The sequence below is a fragment of the Chiloscyllium plagiosum genome, chromosome 9, assembly GCF_004010195.1.
Source record: "Chiloscyllium plagiosum isolate BGI_BamShark_2017 chromosome 9, ASM401019v2, whole genome shotgun sequence".
Taxonomy (NCBI): domain Eukaryota; kingdom Metazoa; phylum Chordata; class Chondrichthyes; order Orectolobiformes; family Hemiscylliidae; genus Chiloscyllium; species Chiloscyllium plagiosum.
In genome coordinates this window covers 98,162,278-98,178,660 of record NC_057718.1, presented here as the reverse complement: position 1 = coordinate 98,178,660, position 16,383 = coordinate 98,162,278, and the positions used below count along the sequence as shown (strand labels likewise).

At 43.4% G+C, this 16,383-nt stretch overlaps 1 protein-coding gene across 8 annotated transcripts in view; it reads right to left on the bottom strand.

Moving 5' to 3' along the window:
• The window catches only part of LOC122553085 (1-phosphatidylinositol 4,5-bisphosphate phosphodiesterase beta-4), a 533,291-nt gene that overhangs the window by 194,808 nt on the left and 322,100 nt on the right, over window positions 1-16,383 (bottom strand). For all 8 annotated transcript variants that reach the window (XM_043696591.1, XM_043696592.1, XM_043696594.1 and 5 more), the window contains 3 exons: window positions 12,650-12,793; window positions 3,579-3,658; window positions 537-590 (listed from right to left, as the gene is read on the bottom strand). In XM_043696591.1, the coding sequence (XP_043552526.1) occupies window positions 537-590; window positions 3,579-3,658; window positions 12,650-12,793 (278 nt within the window). The remainder of the gene's footprint in view (window positions 1-536; window positions 591-3,578; window positions 3,659-12,649; window positions 12,794-16,383) is intronic.

Below are 16,383 nucleotides of genomic sequence, written 5' to 3'. Positions count from 1 at the left end.
CGGATGGGAGGTTGTGCAGGGCTCATGCGTGGTGTGCTGCTTCCTCATCTCCTAAACGGGGAGCGGACTTAACAGAAAATCCGAGCCGAAAATGCGTTGCTGGAAAAGCGCAGCAGGTCAGGCAGTATCCAAGGAGCAGGAGAATCGACGTTTCGGGCATGAGCCCTTCTTCAGGAAAATCCGAGCCCCAGAGGACAGGCATTGAATCCCAATTAACTGAATATTCAATTATCAGAACGAAATAGTGCCCATCCATCTCATTCGGATAATCGAGGTTCCTCTGTATTCAGAATTAGTGTTTGCAGAGAAGGAGTACTGTGCATATTCCTTTATTGAAAGCAAGCTACATCGTCAAAGGCAGCATGCTCCTAGCCACCTAACTTAATGTAGATACTCAGTTTTTCCATCACTTAAGACCACTTCTGTCACCTCTGTACTCTTGAATCAGCATTTGTCCAGTTTTGCTGTGAATAAAGCACACATTCCCAACAGCAAACAACAATTAGCACTGGTTTAAAAAAGAAAACACTTCTCACCTCCTGACTGGAATTTTTCCATTTATATTTGTGAGAAACGATAACCTCATCCAGCTGAAAGGAAGGGAGAAATATTGAGATTAATTATCAAGTCTGAAAAAGAGAATAGGAAGTTCAGAAATGCTCAACTTGAAGCCAAAATCCCAAAAACGCTCAGTAGTGAGGTGGATTCCAGGGGAAATATAAGTACCATAATATTGCCATGCACAGCCCAGTATAATATTAACATAACTGCTATTTATAACTGAAAAGAGTGACATAAAATCACAAGGCATCAAACTAAAATGACCATTTGGATCTTAGGAAGCCCGAAATGTCGATTCTCCTGCTCCTTGGATGCTCCCTGACCTGCTGTGCTTTTCCAGCATCACACTCTCAACATCAATATAATTAGGGACAGGCAGCGTCCTTTGTGGCAGGCTGATATTGGAGGTAAGATGGATACAGAACTGGCTTGGTCATAGGAGACAGACAGGAGTGGTGGAAGGGTGATTTTCTAACTGGAGATCAGGGACCAGTGGTGCCCTGCAGGGATTTGTGCTGTTGTCTTTAACATATACAAATGATTTGGGGCTGAACGTAGGTGTCTGATTAGTAAGGTTGCAGATGACGCAAAGATTGGGGGAGCTGCAGATAGTGGGGAGGATTGTCAGAGGACACAGCAGGATATAGATAGGCTGGAGGCTTGGGTAGAGAAATGGCAGGCGGAATTTAATCCAGATAAGTATGAAGTGATAAACTTTGGAAGGTCTTAAGCAGGAGGGAAGTTTGCAGTAAATGGCAAAACCCTTCATAGCATCAACAAAGAGGGACCTGGGTGTGCAGGTCCACAGTTCACTGAAAGTGGCAATGCAAGTGGACAAGGTGGTCAAAAAGATGTACGGCATGCTGCCTTCATCAGTCAGTGCATAGAGTGTAAAAATTGGTAAGTCATGTTGCAGCTGTACAGGCCTTTATTCAGGCCACATTCGGAATACTGCATACAGTTCTAGTTGCTACTAGCAGAAGGATGTGGAGGCTTTGGAGAGGAGACAGAAACAGTTTACCAGGATGTTGCCTGGTTTGGAGGGAGTTAGCTCTGACGAGAGATTGGACAAGCTTGGTTTGTTTACACTAGAATGTTGGAAGCGAGGGGGTGACCTAATCGAGGTTTACAAAATTATGAGAGGCACGGATAGAATGGATAGTCAGGGTCTTTTTCCCAGGGTAGAAATGCCAAATACTAGGGGATTCAGGATTAAGGTAAAAGGGGGTAAGTTAAAAGGAGATGGGAGAGGCAAGTTTTTCTGAGAGAGGGTGATAAATGCCTGGAATATGCTGTTAGAGGATGTGGCAGAAGCAGATACAATGGCAACATTTGTAGTATGACAGACACCTGAATAGGATATGGGATACAGACGGTATACAGGCAAGAGGTTTTTAGTTTAGAAAGACAATGAGTCAGCTCAGGCTTGGTGAGTTGAAGGGTCTGTTCCTGTGCTGTACTGTTCTTTGTTTTTTTGTACAATTAAGGTGATATGAACTGAAAAGACTTACATCAAATAAGACTCACAAGTATCGGGAATTTTGACTGAAATCCCAGTCGAGCTGCTGCAGTTATCCAACTGACTGCACCTTTTGGGTCATTACACCTTTTGAGTCGTGCTGTTCACTGAAATCTCCCCCCTTCCCCATTCATGTGTTCATGACAGCTATGCCCAAGGAAGAGTCAGGGGGAGTGCTCTAGAAACATTTGGATGTGGCTGGGGATGCAGCTGGAGATTGTAGTTGGGTTTAAGATTTGCCTGAATTAGGGTGGAGTGGATGGGGTATATCTGCCAACTGGGTATATCTCAACACAGATGGATAGGAGAACTATTGGTTGGGAGCGTCTGAAGAACTTAAATACTGCAAAGTTGAACACTCAACATTATGTAGGATATCTGGAATTACTTATCTAAATTGCTGGAAAATGGGACTAGATTAGGTTAGGATAACTGGTCGGCACGGACGAGTTGGACTGAAGGGTCTGTTTCAGTGCTGTACATCTCTATGACTCCATGACTAAAAGGTGGGTAATGAGGATCATCTTCAAGTGCTCAGACATTTCTATTTGTGCTGAAGGCCTCCTGCCCAAGGTATGTGACAGACTCAATCCAAATACTCAGGACCATTAAAGGCTTTGCCACATACTCTGAGCTGCTCATCCTGTCTTTCTCAGGTGATTAGATTTCCAAATACAGCATAAATGTACAAATTCCAATTTCCTGAGCAGATTACCCCTTTAGCTCAGATCAGAATATTACTTCCAACTACACCAGTTTTAGTTAGACAAGAGCAGAATGGTCAGAGAACCTGTCAATGATAAAGAACACAAAATTGCATGTCAGTGCACAACTACATAATGGCTTCATAGAATCCCAACAGTGTGGAAGCAGACCATTCAGCCCACTGAGTCCACACTGACGTTCCGAAGAGCAGCCCAAACAGATCCACTCCATCACCTTGCATTCCCCATGATCAGTCCACCCAACACGCACATTCCTCGACACTATGGGCAATTTCCAATGGCCAATCCATCTAACCTGCACATCTTTGAACTATGGGAGGAAACCGGAGCACTTGGAGGAAACCCACACAGGGGAGATAGTGCAAACTCCATACAGACAGTCACCCAAGGATAGAATCTAACCTGGGTCCCTGGTGCTGTGAGGCAGCAGTGCTAACCTCTGAGCCAGCATGCCACCCTGTATCTGCTTGGATCTGCTATATTAACACAGGCATTTTCGAAAAACTTTGCATACGAATCTCGGTTTCACATTAATAAACACAATTTCCAGTTCTTGGTCACAAACTAATTCCTTGTGCTTAGTTCTGTTTTGTTTTGGAGCCTGCATGTTTTCATTAAAAAGTCCAGTTTTTGTGTGTATGAATTTAATGCTTGATTTGATGCTGCACACATCACTTAATAAAGCTCTCCATGAGAATGACTAATACAACAAAATCAAATTCATTATTTGTTAACGCAATTTAAATAAGCAAATAAGACGAGTGTAACTTAACTGTTTCTTCAGACAGGTCATGGGGCAGACATTGTTAGCTCTGAAGTTGTGAATGATGGCTCTTAATCCTTCTACCCAATGCTGAAAGATCAGAAAGACAAATGACCTTCAGTGAACCCGTGTGATAACATTTGACTTTCAGTAATACAGAACTTGAACACAATTGAAAAAAGGTTTGTTGAGGTTTCAAATCTTCAGGACCATTTGCAAGAACACCAAAGTGAAGGGAAAATAACATTTATACAGAAACTGCTGTTTGGCCAATAGCTAATTATCACTCTCTCACGCAGTAGAGAAACGCTGTTTTCACTTTAATTGGCATTCATACAATGAGGGCAAGATGAAAAGCTGTGGCACAGGGTTTCGTTTTGTGTATCTCCTATGTAGCTGTAACCTTGTATGCCTCACTCTGTCTAAACACGCTATGGTCCCTATGTCCTTATATGTTGTGAGCTACCTGTACTGATTGCAAAACAAAACTTTTCACTATACTTAGGGTCATATGAGAACAATAAATCAAATCAAACCCAATCCTTGTCATTTCATTAATACAGCAGCTTCAGAAGCTAGATTAAGTCCTCATCATAATTTAATAGCACAGTCCTAAAGCAAAAGGTCATTTTCATAGGATCCCTACAGGGTGGGAACAAGCCCTTCAGCCCAACAAGTCCACACCGACCTTCTGAAGAGTATCCCACCCAGCCCCATTCCCTTACCCTATATTTACCCCTGACCAATGCACCTAACTTACACATCCCTGAACACCGTGGGCAATTTAGCATGGCCAATTCACCCAACCTGCACATCTTTGGACTGTGGGAGATAACCCACATGAAGATGGGGAAATTGCAAATTCCGCACAGACAGTCACCCGAGGCAGGAATCAAACTCAGGTCCCTGCCGCTGTGAGGCCTCAGTGCTAACCACTGAGCCACCGTGCCGTCCCTACCACTAAGCCACTGAGATTTTTTTAAAACATCAGCAATAGGGGAAGAGATCTGTCAATGTCACTTGCTTTTTAAAGCAGTCACACACAAACATATTTAATAACTTTTTGCTAATGTATAATGCACTATGATTGTGTAAACTTCGGAAATGAAATAACTGTTACTAGATTGAAAGAAGCAGCACTAACTCTGTAATAAACTATTTAGGGACAAGGACAAACCTATACAGGAACTGAGAGCAATTAGCCACCTCTGGGAGAAAGAGTAGAAGGTACATGAATAAAACTATTTTCATACCTGCTCTATAACTGGCTGCTTTATACCACAAGGACAAGTGATTGTCCTGTAGAAGACCTGAAGGAATTAACTGCAGGAAAGCTGTGTCTTCAAACAGACAGTCAATGCCAAATGTAACAAGGAACAAGAATTCTGATAACATACGCTGCAGCCTTGATGGTGTCAGAGGCACAGTCAATAATTTGGATGAAAGAATGTAAAGAATTGTCAATAATATCACATGTAGACTTGAAGAACAAAAAAGATCTGTAAAAGAATCCAACACCAGAACTAGTCAGCAGCAGAACTTCAAAGAACAGCACTGCAAGAGGATTGAACACTGGACTCTTTTAGAGACAGACACTGTGGTTGGAATCCTGGCCAGACTTCACCACTAATCAGGTGTAACTAAGTTGAGTTGTGCGGCTTAACTTGTTTATTGGGCAGGATCTTATTTTGGTTGCTACATGAAGTTAAATTCCTTGTTTTAGTATTTGATTGTCTGTGAGACTTCTTAGGTAAAAACAATGACTGCAGATGCTGGAAACCAGATTCTGGATTAGAGTGGTGCTGGAAAAGCACAGCAGTTCAGGCAGCATCCGAGGAGCAGGAAAATCCTTAATAAATTTTTGATATTTCTTAATAAATAACCGAATTAAAGGTGACCTGTGGTGATTTACCCACAACACCACAAAACAACTAGTAATATTTTATCTATTGTGACTGCTGTTAACAATTATATGAGTGCAAAAATCTTCAAATAATCCAACATCAGCAATAAATTGTTGGTAGAATGCAGTCATGAGATGGGTAAAGACAAGACTTCACCATGCTCTGGCTGGGCTCTTTGTTGTTGGTACTTTGCCCAGTGGGTGTAATCTAATAACTCAATAGCATACCAGTTGATTACTTGCGGCCAATACAGATGGCTTTCATAGTGCAGCAAGGTTTTTGCACCATTAGAAGGCAGCACAGTTCTTAAATTGCATGAAAATGATACTGCGCCACCTGACACATTGCTATCTATAGGTGCATTGCTTTCTTTGAAGATATACTTTTTCTAAAACATCCATCTAGGAAAGTAGTGTGGGATGCGACCTTATGATTTAAGCCGCAGCATTTCCTTAATTTGCTTGGGATCTCAGGACTGCCAACAGGCACAATACTAAGAGGCCAGGATACAGGGTAATTGTGCCCTGCAATGCAAGTAGAACTCATTTGGATATTTTAGTCACATGCCTGTTTAGTCAATTTTAAGGTGGGATTTTCATTGCCTTCTGCTGTCGGGAAACAACTTCCTGGTTTCCCAATAACCTGCCCCTGCTGCTGCCTCTCAACAGTGCGTACGGACCCCATTTACAAATCGGGTTTCAGAGGTTCTCTGGTTGCAGGTTCTTCACTGAAGGATGATCTTCGCTCGCCCCCTTGTCCTCCATCCTGAAGACAGATAACCATCAATGAAGAGCACAGCCAGAGCAGCAGGGATGAACATAAGGAAGTATACAAATGCAGCCCTACTTATTGTCAGAACATGCGTATGGCTGAAAATCATACAGACTTGCCCACTGTAGTTTTTTATCTTTATGTCCATCAGGACGGATGCCAGATTGCCAAATTTCAATGGAGCAACCATTTACGGTCCTGGGAACAAGACCAATCTGCACTCTTTGCTCATTCAATATAAACTATTGCCCCCTTTGAAATCTGTTATTCTTGTTCCTGTCCTGGTGAATGCAGGATGAAAAGTTTCAATGGGACGTCTCTAAGTCAGGGATACATGGTCTTATTTGTGGCTAAACTCTGCAAATGGCTGTGTTGGGCGACGTAAAATTATCATAGTAAAGGCCATCTTTATCATAAGACATGTGCCCCATGAGCTGGAATGCAGCCACCATGCCAATTACTCATTTCCGTAAGTGCTCATAACTGCATCTGGAACTGTCCGTGGGGTTGTATCAAAATGTTACTCAACAAATGCAACAGATACCAAGTACAACTGCAGCAGAAGTTGCAACTGTCCATTCGGTAACCTGAGTAACTCACACCTTTCACATTCAACTATCCAACAAGCATGTGTTTTTTTTAAGTATTGGCTTGTAGAAGGAAAACATGCATAAAAAGGCTGTGGTTACATACAGAACTGGGGGTTATCATTGCAGCAATCCACAACAGATGAGCTGGACAGAACTGTTGGAGAATATGATTTGGAGATGTCGGTGTTGGACTGGGGTGTACAAAGTTAAAAATCACACAGCACCAGGTTATAGTCCTACAGGTTTAATTAGAAGCACTAGCTTTTGGAGCACTGCCTGAAGGCAACCACCTGATGAAGGAGCAGTGCTCCGAAAGCTCGTGCTTCCAATTAAACCTGTTGGACTAAAACCTGGTGTTGTGTGATTTTTAACATTGGAGGTTATGGCTGTGGAGTTAAGAGAGGGTATGCAGCCCCTGACTAGTCGCAAGAACTTTCAATCCCCTATTTCTTCTATCACACACCTTGATCAACTTCAGTGCAACATACTCAATAGTAAGATACGCAAAGTGATTCATTTTTTGTTGAAAGCTTTGCAAAATATGTTATCTCTAAATTGTCAAGGAGATATAATGAGCCTAAGATTTTGTCTCAATTTAGCATTCTGCATGAGCCTATGTTACCTATTCCCTCACCAGTCAAACACTCATTCCTGATTATGATGCAAGTGTTATTTAATAATCCATGGAATGTGCCAAGTAAGCTGTTTGGTGATGGTGGTGGGAGTGTGTTTCCAGGGAGAAGTCTTCCAAAGGGCCATCGGCTTTTGCCCAATGCTGCAGGAGTCGTGGATCTATCTGAAGACCAGTATTGGTGATAAGACCTTTCTGTAGCCTCCATTACTGGAAGCGTATCTGTTGGTCCAGGTCTCAAAATTAGGCGCAGCCACCTTTGCTCTGAGGGAACGCTCAACAGCACAGCAACAAAGGCTGGCACACAGCAATTGCACTGAACTGTGTCCTCACGAAGGAGACAGCTTACAAATATGTTCACAGATATGTTATGGGCTGAGAGTCCCACAGGAACTGGAGCAAGCACAAGCATTGTGACAGTCACAGATCCATCCACTGAACCAGCATAATAAAAGTATTACTCTGAAGCCTTCCAGACTCAATAATGAGTTCAACAACTTTAGGGCTTGAGCTTCTCCAAGTCCTTGACCTACCCCCCCCCCACACACCAAGCCTATCAGTCATGGCAGCCCACAAACCCACCAACACACTAAAACAGCAGCTAATGAACTTGAAAGGCCCTAGACAGACAACAAGCAAAACTAATGTCATTTACAAAATACCTTGCAAGAACTGTAACAAACACTGCGTTGGACAAACAGGCAGAAAACTAGCCACCAGGATACATGAACATCAACTAGCCACAAAAAGACATGACCCACTCTCACTTAGTATCCTTACATACGGATGAGGAAGGACACCACTTCGACTGGGACAACACATCCATCCTGGGACAAGCCAAACAGAGACACACACGAGAATTCCTAGAAGCATGGCATTCCAACCAGAGCTCTATCAACAAACACATTGACTTGGATCCCATATACCACCCCCTGAGAAAAGAAAACAGGAAATTGCATCACCGTAGGAAATTACATCACCACAGGAAATGACATCAGTGCTTCATCTGGTGGTTAACTGAAGATGCTAATGAACTTTTCAGCTCAGCGAGCAAACCTACATCCAGAACCAAGCCTTGTTATCACATAATCGTTTGTTACACATTATTAGCCACTAACAATTCTCACAAATAGTTATTTATCCTCTCGGCCTTATTATTATCCACCTACCCAAATATTCTTCACTCTTGTTGGGCTTTATCTCCACCTTTCATTTACTCCTTGTCCCTTCCCCCACCCCATCTTCTGCATAAAAAGAACATTTGCCTAACCACGATCAGTGCTGAGGAAGGGTCACTGGACCTGAAACATTAACTCTGATTTCTCTTTAGAGATGCTGCCAGGCCTGCTGAGCTTTTCCAGCAACTTTTGTTTTCGTTTCTAATAGAAGTATTCATCCATTGCAATCAAGAAACAAGCAACAGCATTCAGAGGTCATGTGTGTCGTAGCATTTGCTCATTATGTAAACACCCTTTAAGGGGAAGATGATACAGATGAGGACACACGGACTACAACGTCATTCCAAGGGCAAGAGCCAAGGTTAAAAACATTGAAGACGCCTGAATATTCCAGTGCAAGGATGAGCAAAAGCTGGATTGAGTGGATCTCTGATGTGTCCTGCCAGGTATCAGGCAGAAGGGATGAGCAAAGCATTTCCATATCTCGGAGTCAGACTGAATGTGAAGGATGAAGGCAAAAAGCAGGCGATTAAAGGATTATAGCAGAGAAATGAGGAGCAGAGCTATCACAGTGCAGACTAAACTGAAAGGATCACAGGCTATTAAAAGGAAGGTTGGAAATAAGTTAATCCTATTGCATCCTATTAATCCTATTAATAATTTTTAACCAGTAATCCTAGTTTTTCCCAACAAAGTGTGTCTTCTATTATAAATACTGAAACATTGTTGAAGAACTGGGGGAAGTGCTGGGTACACTTTTGTTTGCCATTTGTACAAGTGATCTAGATGTGAATATAGAGAGCATGGTTAGTGAGTTTGCAGATAACACCACGATCAGTGGTATAATGGACCGTGAAGAAGATTTAAAAAGACACGAGGGGCAATTAATAACACGGAGAGCAATTTGTGTGGGGAATGAATTTCCAGAGGAAATGGGTACAGTTACAACATTTAAAACACATTTGGATAAGAACGTGAAGAAGAAATGTTTGCAGGGAATGGGCCAGGAGCAGGCAGGTCCTACATGGATGACAATGGGATAGTGTAGGGGGATGAGCTAAGAATAGTTCACAGGTCGGTGCAACATTGAGGGCCGAAGGGCCTGTTTTGCACTGTGTTGTTCTATGTTCTAGGTGGGACGAGTTTAGTTTGGGATTATGGTCGGCATGGACTGTTTGAACTGAAGGGTCTGCTTCTGTGCTGTATGACTCTATGGCTATTCCTGGCTTTTCAAAATGATGATGCGACTTTGCACTGTCTGGGTTGAATGCTCTGCATTTCAATAGCGGAGAGTGTGTTGGGACCATTTCTAGGTCCCTCCTCTTACTCTGGTTTTCTCAGGGCTCTAGCCTTCCAGTCTCCAGGTTTCCAGTTCAGGCCCAGCCACCGTTGCAAACAATCATCTGAGGGAACGCTCAACAGCACAGCAACAAATGCTGGCACACAGCAACTGCATTGAACTGTATCCACACAAAGCAGTCAGCTTGAAAACATGACTGCCGATATGCCCATGGAACAATAGTCCCACAGGAACAGGTGTCATGGTGGGTCAGTGGTTAGCACTGCTGCCTTGCAGCACCAGGGACCCAGGTTCAATCCCACCCTTGGGTATCTATCTGTGTAGTTTGTACATTCTCTCCAGGTCTGTGCGGGTTTCCTTCCATAGTCCAAAGACGTGCAGGTTAGGTGGATTGGCCATGCTAAATTGCCTATAGCATTCAGGGCTGAGTAGGTTAGGTGCATTAGTCAGGGGTAAATGTAGAGTAATAGTGTAGGGGAATGGGTCTGGGTGGGTCATTCTTTGGAGAGTCGGTGTGGATCCGTTGAGCCGAATGGCCAATTTCCACACTGTAGCGATTCTATGATTCTAACTAGAGCATGCACAAGCATTGTGACAGTCACAGATCCATCTACTGAAACAGCAGAATAAAGGTATTACTCTACAGCCTTCTGGACTCAAATTTGAGTTCAACGATTTCAGGGCTTGAGCTTCTCCCATGTCCTTACCCTAACTCCACATACAAGGCCTTGGTCTCCTATCACATACAACCCAACCAAGGGGATTTTTAATGCTGCGCTTTGGAAAGATGGCGGCCTCAGTGTCAGGGTGGACCCTGCCACCCATCCTCACCCTCTGGGAGACCTGCTGGGCTTAGCCTTCAGTGAGGGGGCCACTGTGAAGATCCTGGAAGGAACACCTCCCCCTGTTAGCCCACCAATGGTCAGTAGCCTGCGCAGGCCAGTTATCCAGCACTATTGGGCAGACTGTCCAATTACAGGTGAGAACCTATCAGTCCACTCACCTGGCACCACTAACTCAGAATTTCATCTGGTCCCAACTTCAAATTGGGCTGTTTGAGATCGGGAATATTATATCCCAATTTTCTCACAGAGATGGCCATAGAGATTTGTGCTACTTCCAACATCTCTCTGTGGAACCTAACAAAGTGGGCAGATTGTGAGGCAGCCGTGTAAGAGAAATGTTTTGCAATGTCCTCACCCTGTAACGCCAGAGGCCTTAAGATTGTCTTCATAGCAAACATCCAACTCTATTTTCGAGGACCTCAACTGAAGTTGAAGGACTTGATCAGATGCAATCCAAGTTCCTGACTTTTTAAAACTCCTTGCATAAAGGCTTTTGTGATGCAGTGGTAGTATCCCTGCTCCTGAGTCAGGAGGCCAAAGTTCAAGGTGTGTCATAACATGTTTGAACAGATTCATTAAAAATGTCTAAACATTCATTCATGGTATGTCAGCATCATGAGCAAGGTAAGCATTGTTGCCCGTACCTAGTTGCCCTTTGAGAAGATTGGTGGTGAGATGTCTTCTTGAACTGCTGCAGTCCACTTGCTGAAGGCTGAGCCACAATCCTGGGATTTCCAGGGTTTTCACCTAGTGACTATGAAGGAATGGTGATATGTTTCCAAGTCAGGATAGTGAGTGGCTTGGAGGGGAACGTTCAGATGGTGGTGTTCCCATACATCTACTGCTTTTGCTCTTCTAGATGGTGGGTTTGGAAGCGAGCTGTTGGAGTGCTTCTTGTATGTAGTCCACCCTACTTCCACTATGTGTCAGTGATGGAGGGACTGATTGCTTAAGGTGGTGAAAGGAGTGCCTATCAAATAAGCTGCTTTGTCCTGGATGGTGCGGAGTTTCTCGAGACTTGTCAAGGCTGTGTTCATCAAAGCAAGTGGGGGGGGGGGCATCATAGTGCTAACTTGTGCCTTGTAGATGGTGGACAGGAGTTAGGAGGGGGGTTAATCTCAGTGGACTCTCCCATTCTCACCCCATCCTTGGATAAATACCTCTACTTTTACCTGTGCTTGATTGTAACTCCGAGACCATGCAGATGTTTCTCTCAAAATAAGAGATTATTCTTCGATCCCTCCACACACCCAAGCACACATTCATTCTGCAGCAAAACACAGATCAACAATCCATCTGTATCCAGTCATTAAAAGCAGAACTCTGATCTGTGGGATAGTGCGTATAATTGCTTGCCATCTTCTCAAAACTACAGTCAATATTTAGCATTCAGCGATGTCAGGAACAAGTCTGTGTCCTCCATACACTCAGATTTGTATTTGGATGTTTCAGTGCACTGTGCTAAAATGCATCTCAAACCTTACTTTCAACCGCAAATTATCCTCCCTATTTCCTTCACCAATTTCCCATCAATGAATCAATCCCTGAAACTTGACAGAGCAACCTCAAGAGGGAAAACAAGGAGTGCAACCAGGAGAGGTGTGAAGAGCAAGAAATTATGGCAGAGGACATCGTGTTTAAGATCTCGCAGAATCACTTACAATAAGTTGGTAGATGTCAGAAGTAAGATGAAATAGAAATTCACATATCATTTAGACACCCGTTTCAAAAATAGAGTACCAAATCTCCATGTGATAATGTGTATTGGTAGCATTCAGTAGGAAAATAGCAGCATGTTCACTGTGAAAATATTAGCTTTTGCCACATCCGATTTATTTGAAGGACGTGCTAATTATGTGTACCTTGGCTGTTTCCGCACTGTCAGCCACCAGATACGTAAAGCTGATGTTAACCAAGTCGGCATCACTGCAAACAGAAAGGATTCTTCCATCCAGATCGTGCTCTGCTTTTCCACTGGCCTCGAGCGCGGACAGTATTTTCGGATCCTAAGAAGGAAAGAAGAAGAAATAAATTTGTCTACTGGATTTGGTTACAGTTAATGAAATTACATTCAGAAAATAATTACCAGCTATATTTAGTGGTATCCTACTATGGTTGGTGAACCCTGAATTTGGTAGAGTAAAACTTACTGAAGTTTTCAAAATATTACATACACTTGAAGAATAGTCGATATTGTGTAAAAATTGTTGACTCTCACTGGGCCTCATAAATCTTACTGTTTCATAAATTGCATGCACAAGTCGATCTTCTGACTTTTGGACAAGAAATCCTGCATGTTTCGTTTCATCTTGTGCCAGTGTTGGGAGCCCAGTTAGTGGGAACAACTTTTTCAATTGCTCTTTTCCTATGGAAATGTCAGCAGTGCTCTTTGTTAGCCTGGGAGAGCTGTTCCCCACTGAACTCAGGTCCCGAAAGAATTGGCCATGCTAAATTACCCGTAGTGTTAGGTGAAGGGGTAAATGTAGGGGAATGGGTCTGGGTGGATTGCGCTTCGGCGGGTCGGTGTGGACTTGTTGGGCCGAAGGGCTTGTTTCCTGTTAAGGAGCTGACTGTAAGTAATCTAATCTAATCTAATTGTCAGTTCAGCACAGCAAAAGACCCTGCATCAATTTAAATCTCTGCAAGGTTTTTAATTGACAGGCAATCCTTTCCTTAATTTTATTACAATCCAGTTAGGAGGACTCGTCTCCTTGTGAACTGATTATTTTCCATGTCTCACTCTTCCAGAGTTTGAATTTGAAAAGAGAAGTGATATTCCCAATTATACTTCAGACCACACGTAGCTCAATATCAGAAACAGCCCTGCTGGGTTCCTTTAGTAGCTATTAAAGAACTTACTTCAGCAATGATATAGAAAATATTAACTGAAAGTTTGAAATGTGCAAATATATATAGCTACCTTTTTGAAAACTAACACAGATCCATATAGCCTCCAAGTCTAGAAAAAAAAATCAAACTTTGCAGAGTATTATAAGTACTGTCCACAAGTAACAGTAACACTGTAGCTGAAGTCATTTTTTGCACAAGCTGTTAGCACTTGGGTGCTTGCCTGGAACAGTTAAGGTTGGCTGCTATCAATTTTCTGGAGACAGTGGTATAGATTTCAAATTCTCCTTTAAGAAAGCTGGCACTTCTGTTGGGGAGGTCTCCCAGTGAGTCGGCAGTTCACTATCAATGATGGTAGGGGTTTAACAGGCAAGACAGAGAGAAGGCGGAGGCTCCAGGTACGTTATCCCGCTGACTCTCTAGATTCAAATCCAATATCTTTCCACCTTCCTCCAACAGCAATGCAGCTCAGTAGTTAGCTCTGTTGCCTCACAGCAGCTGGGACGCGGGTTCGATTCCACCCTCGCCGACTGTCTGCGTGGAGTTTGCATATTCTCCCTGTGTCTGCGTGGGTTTCCTCCGGGTGCTCTGGTTTCCTCCCACAATCCAAAAATGTGTGGATTATGTGGATTAGCCATCCTAAATTGCCCACAGAGTCCAGGAATGTGCAAATTAGGGGGATTAGCCATGGACAATGCAAGGTTAACAGGGATGGCGTGGGTCTGGGTGGGATGCCCTTTGGAGGGTCGGTGTGCACTTTATGGGCTGAATGGCCTATTTCCACATCGTAGGGATTCTAAAACTAACAACACTGACTCTCCTACCAGCCCTGATAGTGTTGCAGACTTGGTATCTCCATTCTAGTAGCTTATTCCTTGCAAGTGTAACATTGCTGCCACGGCTAATATTTTTTGCTTTGTAAAGGGTACTTTCAAAAGACTTCAGCTAATACTTACAATTTTGGATAAAATATCTTCAGAACAACTTTAACCTTAAGTTATTCTGTTGCGTCAAACCTTCCTCCAGTTTACAGAGGAGCTGAAATAGTCCGTGTGCCACCACAATCATTTCCATTGTTTCTCCAACTGTGCAATCCCACACATTGTCAGATTTATCGTTTACCTCACTGCATGGCTTTTCCAATGTCCCTGCTGCAGCAGACTATATAACAAGTCACCTCATTCCGGGAAGTGACTGACATGTTTTTCAAACCTGTTAAGGTGCTGACTAAATGCGAGGCATTTTTTGACACTCACTTCAGTAGCCTGAAAGCGTTATTGTGAATGCAACCCAAGATAAACTGCACTCAATCAGCGTCTTTAAAATAAAGGAAGAAATGTCAGGTAAAAGCATTTGGACACCAGGCTGCATTTGCTGCAGAGTGACATTCTCTAAAACATTAACTAACGTGCCATTTATTTTACAGCGTTGCTGCTGATAATGATAGCCTTAATTTTGGCAGGAGCTCTAGAAGGTAAACATTGACTTGAAAGGATATCTTGATGGCTTCCTTGGAGACAGTTGCCACTACAGTAGTAACATCCACCTTATGGTCTAACACTCCTAGTAAGTCAATGGCTTGAGTAGTTCAGGATAGTGACTGATCCTCTGTCTTTAAAAACGGGCAATAGCAGCTAATGCACACAGAATGATTTGTTCCCTGTGGCTAATTCACAATAGGAAGGAATCCTGAAGGCTCCTACAAAATAGAGAAAGTATTGGAAGCACACAGCAGCATCTGATTAGATTTTGTTTAGACCTAGAATAGAATTCTTGCAGTGTAGATAGAGGCCATTCAGCCCGTTGAGTCAGCACAGACCCTCTGAAGAGCATCCCACCCCACCCCCAAACTAAATCCCATAACCCCACGTTGACCATGGCGAATCCACCTTGCCTACGCATCCCTGGACACAATGGGCAACTAAGCATGGCCAATCCATCCTAACGTGCACATCTTTGTGGGAGAAAGCTGGAGCACACCACTGAGGTGAAGGTGAAAACTCTACAGAGAGAGTTTCCTGAGGATGGAATCGAACCCAGTGCCTTGGCACTGTGAGGCTGCAGTGTTTACCACTGAGCCACTACCAGTACTTGAGACAGGCTGGCTAGTGAAACCAAGAAAGCCAAGTTAAGGGTAAATTTAGTTTGAATTCAGGCCACTGCACACAAAATATTTAAGCAAGTTGAGAGGGGAAGTTAAAGCAAGTTTGGTGTCAGAAGGTGGAAGCAGTGGTCGACAATGTGACAAGTGCAGCGGGTTGGTGAGATCCGAAGTCAACAGAGCTGTGACAGTCAGAAGAGGTGGGCAGCAAGGGAAATTAGACAGGCTGACTTCGTTATAGGGCCTGTGAACTCTCAATGGAAGAGGGGCTTGTCAAGAAGTCTGACCCAGAAGGCACAGTCATCACAGGAAATTTGACTGAGAATTAGAAAGTGGACTGAGAGCAGGAAGCAGATTATTCAATATATGTGTCAAATACTCTGAATGAAGAGGTGATCTTTGTAGTCAGAGAAGGGAGAGAGAGAGACACACACACACACATACACTCATACGCATACAAGGGGAGGGAATGAGGGGGAGAGTTGAGGAGATGGAAAAGTAGTGGGGATAGACAGGCGAGAAAGGGACAAGAAAGGAAGAAAAGAGGGGAGGGGTAGAACGGGGAGAAAGGTGGAGAGCGATGGGGAACGGGGAGAGAGCTGGGGAGAGAGATGGGGAATGGGAAGCAAGGTGGAGAGAGATGGGTAA